The sequence below is a fragment of the Myotis davidii genome, unplaced genomic scaffold, assembly GCF_000327345.1.
Source record: "Myotis davidii unplaced genomic scaffold, ASM32734v1 scaffold27, whole genome shotgun sequence".
Lineage (NCBI taxonomy): Eukaryota > Metazoa > Chordata > Mammalia > Chiroptera > Vespertilionidae > Myotis > Myotis davidii.
In genome coordinates, this window is record NW_006297821.1 from 2,198,675 (window position 1) to 2,207,656 (window position 8,982).

Genomic DNA, 8,982 nt, shown 5'->3' on the forward strand with positions numbered 1-8,982 from the left:
GAAGACCTTTTTGTGGGGGGGAATCGTTTCAAACGTGCTTATTTGATAAAAAGGAACAGTGTACCTACAGTTGGACTGGGGAAGAGTGAGAAGTGCATTTGCAAAACATTCCTGAAAATAAACATCCGCAGTTTAATAGCACAGAAGGGAGCAAACAAAGCAGACTTTTCACAAATCCAGAGACCCTCCCGCGGGCCCTCCCCGCTCCCAGCTCCCTCCCGAAAACAAAAACATGTTACCTCAGGTAGCACATGTCTAACACCACCTGCAGTGAGGAAGGCAGCCAGCCCCCAAGGACCACCGAGTGCCACCTCCAGCTCTGAGGTCCTGCAACGCCGGAGCACACACTCACACAAGGCACATTCAGCAACAGGATTAAATACCAGGAAGTGGGAGGTAATGTACTTTTATTGAAAAAGGAAAAAAAAAAAGGTACCATCTTCAAAGAGCATCTCACAGACACTGTACAACAGGAGCATGGCGGTAACATACATGGGAACATACAGAGTCGAGGTATACAAGGCTAGCCGTCTAACAGGTCATCTGGCCGCTGGCCGCTGTTTTAGCCACACACGGTGGAAATACAGAATAGAACCATTATCTGTTTCCAGAGTCCGGAGTAGAACATCAAGCCGACAGCACTTAATCGACCAGTGCTCCTGACGCTGCAGGGAGTCTGCAATGGAGTAGATTCTCCAGGAATAAAGACCTTGCTGCTAAGGAAAGAGAATTAAAACAAAACAAAGCCCCAACCTCCCCAAAGAGGCAACTCTACTTAAAATCGCTGACACTATTGGTTCGCTAGGCTATGAGGAATGACTTCTGCTCAGGACAGAATACAAAATCTAGGCCTCAAGGAAAAACGGGTGGCATCCTTTGGTCTTTTCAGATCCTTGCAGCTAAAATTGATCTTGCCCCAAATGAAACAAAACAAAGCCACAGCAAAAGAAAGCCAAACCAATCCACCACCCAGAAGGACGAAAAAAAAAAAAATTTAACAAGAAACCCATCCACCCACCTACCCCAGATCCTTCCAGCGAAGGGGGCTCTAGCTGGAAACCAGCTCTGAACGACAGACAAAAATGGAGGCCAGGCACCACTGTCCTGAGAAGCTAAAGCTGATCCCAGAACCCAGACTCTCTCTGGGTTAACTGGCATTTCTCATTTTTCCTGAGAGGAAAATAATACCAGATGCCCACTAGATCCTAAGAGATCCCCCACCGATCAGCTTTACGTCAAATCTCAGTAAATAACCTGATTTAATGAGTAGGAGATTTCAGATTGCAAGAACTATCGTATTCCACCCTTCCCCTCCCTCATTTTTAGGTTTAGATCCATTGTGTGGGTCACCACTGCACACAGCTGGTTTGCTGGTTTACTAGCAAGAAGATTGGCTTCTTTTCCAGTATGCAATCCAAAATGTGGAACTGAGTCGCTGAGTGGCAGGGTCAGAACCCCATTTTCCTCACGTGAAGCAACTCAGCAAGATGGCGATGCAGTAAAGCATTTTCTCATACACCTCGGCACCCGAAGGAACAGTCTCCAAAGGAAGGCGTGAAAAGACAGCAGGTTGCAGTTTGGGGTTCTTTCTTTCCCATCCCTTTAGAGTGCCACGCTCAGCACCGGTAATAGCGTTACTACCTCCCACACGGAGGAGCCCGGGAAGGTAAGAGACATAATGAATGCTTACACTATGCAAAGCTTTCAAAGGGGGAGGGGAGGAGAGGAAACAGCAGAGCAGATTAAAGCATTTCCAACAATACGGTTTTTAAAAAAAACAATTACATTTCAAACCATTCTGTATGGGGTAAAGAAAAAAAAAAGTTTTTCATGGCAAATCCAACCAAAATTATGTTTAAAAAGAGTTACAAATTTATCATGTAAATTTAAACAAACTGGGAGAAAATGTGAGATTGTCAGCATAGCTGTCTGGCTGTGGAAAACATTCCCAGTGAATAAACATTACCTTACCTGAACTCTTGGCGAGAGATTCTGCCCAGCTTGACTCTCTCATTCTGACCGCAGAATACAGCCAATCCTGAAAATTCTAAAGAACAGCTTCTGTCACTGGTTCCACTACAGAGAGACTCCCCCCAAATCCAGATTCTGACAGCACCAAGCAAGCTGCAGCTGGAGAGAGGTCGGAAGGGTGGAAAACTTACCTCTCTAGAGGCTTTTCACTGTCCTTTCCCCAAAAGGCCCTTGAGCTGAGTTAGCATTCACCAAGAGATAGCTCTGCAGGAGGTAGCCTTCTCTTGCAGATCTACAGGGAGGATGCTAATTCTTTACACACGCATCATAGGTCAGGCCTGGTCTTTTAAACTCTTAATCCAAGAAGGCCACACAAATCAGCTCTGTAAATTCAGCCAGTTGGTCCCTCATCTTAGGTGGGGACCATATCCTTATAGATTCTGGTATTCCATTAATGTTATGGCGACCCTTGGACACACCCTGCACAGAGTGCTGGTCCACTGGCATCACTGAATCCTTGGATCATCTTGATCACAGATATCCAGCCCTGGCTGGCCAGCAGTTTAAAAACAAAACGCAATAACTTGATTGTGTTTCACCTGCTCTGCATATGGCCAGCAAGGGTCAGCGAGGCCTGAGGGGAGATAAGAAATATGCCATATTTGGGGAGAGGGGGGGCTCTTATGTAGATTTCTGTAAGAACAGACTAATTCAGTTTGAAAGTTGTGCCATATTAGCAAATGTGCAAAAATGTAAAACCGATGTTCCTCAAAAGGATTTAAGCGTGGTTGGTACTAATCTCAAAGCCAGCCTGTTTCTTCAATTTCCAATTGAAAAGAAAGTTATTAAGAATTGGAGCTCCAAAAAAAAGAGTTTGCATTGTTTACAATTTTAAATCTTTTTGTCAATGGGAGAGACTGTGGTCGGGACCATTGCTTTCTCAACTGTTCTAAGATGAATCTCATGAACGAATACAGGCCTCACGGTGCTCTCCCCCAAGGGTAGAGAGAAGGAAGAGCATAATGCTGTTCTCCTATTTTAGGAAGACTCTCTCAGCTTTCCCTGGCACCTAGGAGAATTTACTGAAGATTAGGGCTTCAGTGAGCTGTGCTTTAAAAGAGAGATTAAGGAATACTCAGATGCTCAAGGGAGTGACTGTAGGCCCCCAAAGTGAACATGCATAGGTAATTTTTTTCCCAAGTAAAAAGTGAAAATCCCAACCATCTATGGAATAATAGTTTTTGGTGAGAGGAGCCAAAGAAGTTCTTGCCTTGGCCAAATGTAATCAATAAAGCCTGAAGAGCGTGCTACCCGGTTGAAAGAATTCTATGAAGGGTCAGAGCAGCCACCAGCTCTGTAGTGAAACAATGACAGAAGCTCTTCTTGGGGGAAGCTGGCCCTACGAAAACGTTTGCCATTCTGGTCAATAACATAATATCCAGTTACACAGCCCCTCTTGCTTAAAACTTACACAAAAATGTGTTAGTTGGTCAATAAACGGAGAAACCCAATACCAGAAAAGTAGTGTTTTTTGCTTCAGAAAAGAGGTCAAAACTTTTTTTTTAAAGGCATCAAACATTTTTTTTTAAAAAAGCAGAAAAACTGTAAATTAGCTTTACCTAATCACCATGCATCTTAGGCACATACTTACCCAACCCATGAACCTCCAGCTTACCCACACACGGAAAATGCACAGTATAGTAGCACTACTGCTCCGATGCCTCAAGGCAAATATGTAGAGAATAGATTTAATCAAAGGCTCAAGTGTAAGGCAGCACAGCAGGTGTAAGAAACAGGTGTTCAGAAGACAGGTGAACGTCACTCTTACTTACTCTTCATCAGTATACACCAGGAAAAAACCACAGTTGCCACCCCAACATTTGCCGCAGTTTACAATATAGACCAAACTGAGAATGGACTCCAGGTTACACTCTAAAATCCTCCACAGTCCTCTAGTTTCTTCAGGACTCATTTGCTACGGAACCACTAAACATGTGACAACTCTGCCTCCAGATGTTTGGTGCATCACCGGCACTAGCTCAACAGCCTATGCCACACCAGGCTGCTCTCGCCCACACACAGCACTGAGAGACACACCTTCCCAAACCAAGACTGTCATTTCATGTCGACACACAGCAAAGCAGCACAGTCCTCTGCGGAGCCGGACTCATTCAGTTTCCCCTCCGCCCCAGGACAGCAAGCCAGTTCTGTTTCTTATCTGGCAACTCGGCCCCCACATCCTTCCAGCTGCTGACAAGCCACTCACTCCAAAAGCAATTGTTCCCTTTCCTTAGAACTGGAGGCATCTCTAAGGCTGCTAACTAGCCCAAAGGTGAGCACAACCCCTGCAACAGAACAAGAGTGTTAGAGCTGGCCATGGCCGGGCCCCTGGGCACTGTCGGAAAGGATGGTTAGAACTTACTGGTCCACTGAAGCCAGCCAGCTGCGTGATCATCAGGCACACGATGGAGAGGATGAGCCTGGTGCGGCAGAAGATCCACACAACCCTTCGGAGGGAGGCAGCTTCTGGCCCAACTTCATTCAGCTCTTCTTGCCACAGTCTCTCTAGTCTTAACAAGGGCACATGTCCTCCGTTACACATCTCCCCAGGGAACATGCACACCCTCGCTTCCCTCCTGCCATCATTCTTTGTCTCCAGGCTTTGACACCACTCACAAGAGTCTTTCCTTTCAAATTATGCACCTAGCCTTCACCTTCTGGGAAAAAAAAATACCCTCCCTGGGTGCCTATATTTTCACCCTGCACAGGGAGCACCTCTCAGGATACAGAAAATACAGATGAGAACAAAAGTCCTTCCTTCCACCCAGAAAGATTATCCCTGCACAGCCTTTGTTTGTGGGTAAGAACTTCCTTTCTCAAGGATCCCTAACGCTTTCTGAAGGATCCTGTGGTAAGATGTAGAGTTGTAAACTAGATTTTAATCATGATAATCAGCTACCATAAAAATGTATTCTGTCACAAGGCAGCAACATAATCTCCCTGTAGACTCAGGAAGAGAAGCGGGGCTGAGAGAAAGAGAGAAAGCCCGTGGTTAAAACAGGATTAAAGGTCAAATAGGAGATAAAGCAGAAGAGCAAAGAGAAAGTCATCCCAGCTGCCCTCCCTCCACCCGCTAACTCCGATCTTAAAAGGACGGAGCTGAGGACTTCACACTGCTGGACCCACACCCCTAGCTCAGGCCCTACGCATCCAGTACGTGGGACACCGGGGTGGACCAGAGACGCCTACCTTCTGCAGTTCACATCGGAAGACTCGTACTTGGACAAAGACCACACGTTCTCCATGGAGAGCTCTCCCTTCTTGTGGGCGAGGCGGGCCAGGGGAGAAAGCCAGGAAAAAGTCATACAGGAGAAGAGCCCAGCATTGTCCACTGGGTGCTGGTGTCTAAGGAGAGAAAACCCAAAGCACAAAACTGTCAACACACACCGAGAGGCCAGCCGGCACTTGTAATAACGCTGTTTAGTAAGCAGAGCTCTGGACTAGGAACGGGGCCCCTCAAGTGGTCTAGTCTTCACCCGCATTTTCAGCACTGCTTTTGGTGCTTCAGAGAAGAGTCACCAGGAGAACCTCTTACTTGGAGGTGGTCCGAATGGGCTTCAGAGCACTTAAGCCGTGATGGTACTTCCCCTTGGGATGTTCCTCATCCAGGATTCTAAGCTGAGAACGCGTGCAGACATCCAGGGAAAGGCCCTCAGCTCGGGCTGCGGTTTCCAGGGCATCTTGGCATTCCAACTGTGTGAGCAGATAGGAGAGAAGACATCACAACATCGGAACATAACAGATCCAACTGCAAGCCAGATGCATCTCAACTGAGACTTCCAAGGTCCGTGGGTTAAACATCTTGTATGGTATGAACCTGTTTAGGAGCATTAAAAACCAGACACCTAAAACTTCTAAACCAGTGGTTCTCAACCTTCCTAATGCCGCAACTCTTGAATACAGTTCCTCATGTTGTGGTGACCCCAATTTCATTGTTACAAATTGAACATAATTAAAGCATAGTGATTAATCACGAAAACAATATGTAATTATATATGTTTTCCGATGGTCTTAGGCGACCCCTGTGAAAGGGTCATTCGACCACCACAGGGGTCGCGACCCACAGGTTGAGAACCGCTGTTCTAAACTAACAGACTTCATTTTATTTTTCTGAGCAGTTTCAGGTTCAGAAACATTGAGCAGAAAGTACAGGGTTCCCAAGTACCTTCTCATCTGCCCTCTCTCCTTCCCATCCATTTCTTGCATTAGTGTGGCTCATGTGCTACTGAAGGGCCAATACTGACACAATTACTCTGAACTGAAGCCCATAGTTTACATTAGAATTCACTCTTTGTGTTGTACATTCTAAAATTTATATTTTTGTTAGCAAAATGCTTTATCTTTCATTTCCCAATATGGGCTGAGAGACAATTACTTCACTAATAACTGCAAATCCTTTTGCTCATTTTCTATGACAAAAAATTAAAGATCACCCCCAATTAGGCAGCCCCGTCACGCAGGAAGAAGATGTACACATGCCTCCTGTCCTTCCCTCTTATCAGCAACAGGGAGAGCAGGACAGGGTTTTCGCCCTGGCTGCACAGCTAAAGAGCTCCATACCCAAATTTCTGCAGCATGAAGCCGAGGGTCTCAGGAGTTGAAATACAAAGTTATACATACTTGCTATAAAGCTTATAAATATCGATTCATCAGATGAACAGAAATGCATGAAGTTCAATGTCTGACTGTGGCAGAAGAGGGTGGCCAAGAAGCTATCCCCATTTTCTCTAAAAGGAACGAAAGCGCATGCCTTCCTGTTGCAGAATCAGAGCATTTTTCCTCAAGAGAGGATTTTAAGTACATCATCCTTTTCTCACATCATCACAAATATTTCCCCAAATCGAGAGTTAAGGGCTGCAGCACCTAACACACTGTGCTTTACATGAAGTATTGTTACACCCCAACTCCTTTCCACACAGAACAGATGCCAAATATTAGCTGAACTGAGAGAGCCGGATTCATGCAGAGGGATCACAGGCGTGGGCGCCTCAGTGGATTGTTCTTCAAATACAATAGCTTTAATTCACAGGCGAGGTGCTGCTGCTTAGTATCAGGAAACTACACAGTCCAGGCAAAAGGGAAGCACATTTTTTCCTTTGTCAAAGGCAAGGCAGATCAATCTCAAGAGAGTAACGACACAATGACAAATGAGTCAACACAAAGAAAAGAATTAATTACTCTACCAAGTCCTTAGGCATAAGGTGAACACTTATTTAGTGGGTATGGACTATGGTATCTAATAATGAACTAAATAAAGGCATGGGGCAGGAACTTGGGGGGCACCTTTTTCCCAGGTGGGGGTGCTCATAGGGATCATTGTTCCTGTGCTGGGACCTCTCCCATCCTAGGGCTGACTGGCAGCCATATCTGAGTTTCCATCAGCATGACCCACAGTTTGCTCCACCCTGGTGTTTTCCCAAGACCCCATCCCATCCAATTTTCAGCCTCACCCAAGCTGTTTGCAGCAGCTTTTGCATATGAATGGACATCCTGGCTCAGACTTCAGACTTTTCTAAAACCTTTCAAACAAGCAGTAGCTGGCATCAGCATGCTCCAAACCTATCAATAACAGGCCCCAGACCTCGAACTAGCACCAGCCTGCCTTGCTTCACAGCCCCGCCTCGCCTGGGCACTTCCAACCCAATACAAATAGCAGCCATCTGTTGATCTCTCTGTAGCTCCTGCAGGGTGGCCTCAGGCAGTGGCTGACTTTATACCTCCCAGGAGACTCCAGAGCCAGTGCACCCAGTGGACAGCTTCAGACCATACCAGATGACAGATGACATCTGACATACCAGATGACACATCCACAGGTGACACACTCAAGGGGACAGACTCAGTGAGCACCAAAGCCCCACTGAAGCAAGTCCTGCTCCACAGGGGTGCCTCCTGCACAGCAGCTCTCCCACTGTAGTCCCAGTTGGTCCTAACAGTTAATTGGCCTTAAGGTCAATTCCTCCCAGTGATGCCAACAGCAATCAAGCTCAACTACAACAAGACTGTGCATACAGCCCACCTAGAGGGCCCAGCTCAGGTGACGGGGAGGCTGAGCCACTGGGCGCTACAAGACACCTACTACACAAGGCCGCTCTATCAATTCCAGGAGACATAGCAGCTCTACCTAATACACTGAAACAAACACAGGGAAGCAGCCACTTAACTGGAGTTTAAAACGGTTTTCCTTTTCATCAAAATCGGTTACAAATCATCCTCTGTTAATGCTGATTTGTGACAAGATTTTACAATTTCATCTTTGAAAATGTCTTTTCACACAGATAAGTACTGCCCAACACTGAAAAGCAACCCATGAGTATATGACTTTAGTTGAACATATTTACCTCTTGGGAGGCATTATAGAATTCTATTAGATCTTTCTCTTGATATTTGCTTTTATCATGACACTAGTGGCCCGGTGCATGAATTCGTGCACATTGAAAGTGAATTAATTAGAAGAAATATTTTAATATTACTATTTGCCCTTTCTCTATAATAGAAGTGTCAGAGATGAAAGAAAATTAGTAAAATGGATGTGAAAATAATAAATTTATTAATAAATAAACAATAACAACATGATATAACAAAGACATGATATAAAAACAACATTGATATAAAACATGATATAAGCCAAAACCGGTTTGGCTCAGTGGATAGAGTTTCTGCCTGCAGACTGAAAGGTCCCGGGTTCGATTCCGGTCAAGGGCATGTACCTGGGTTGCGGGCACTTCCCCAGTGGGGGATGTGCAGGAAGGAGCTGATCGATGTTTCTCTCTCATTGATGTTTCTAACTCTCTATCTCTCTCCCTTCCTCTCTGTAAAAAATCAATAAAATATATTAAAAAAAAAACATGATATAAAAACATTATACAAAAACAACACTGATACAAACAATGACTGATAACTTGATTAAACTTATTCTCCTGTGTTGACTGTGACTTCACATCCCCGACTTTC

The 8,982-nt window shown here is 45.3% G+C and overlaps 1 protein-coding gene and 1 pseudogene across 1 annotated transcript in view; both read right to left on the reverse strand.

Moving 5' to 3' along the window:
• Nucleotides 1-479, reverse strand: part of LOC102774335 (multidrug resistance-associated protein 5) — a 52,276-nt gene extending 51,797 nt beyond the window's left edge. Inside the window, exons 1-2 of the mRNA XM_015570429.1 lie at nt 437-479; nt 240-327 (exon numbers count right to left, since the gene is read on the reverse strand). Of these exons, the coding sequence (XP_015425915.1) occupies nt 240-327; nt 437-479 (131 nt within the window). The remainder of the gene's footprint in view (nt 1-239; nt 328-436) is intronic.
• Nucleotides 480-1,921: 1,442 nt separating this feature from the next.
• Nucleotides 1,922-8,982, reverse strand: part of LOC102764588 — a 30,315-nt pseudogene continuing 23,254 nt past the window's right edge.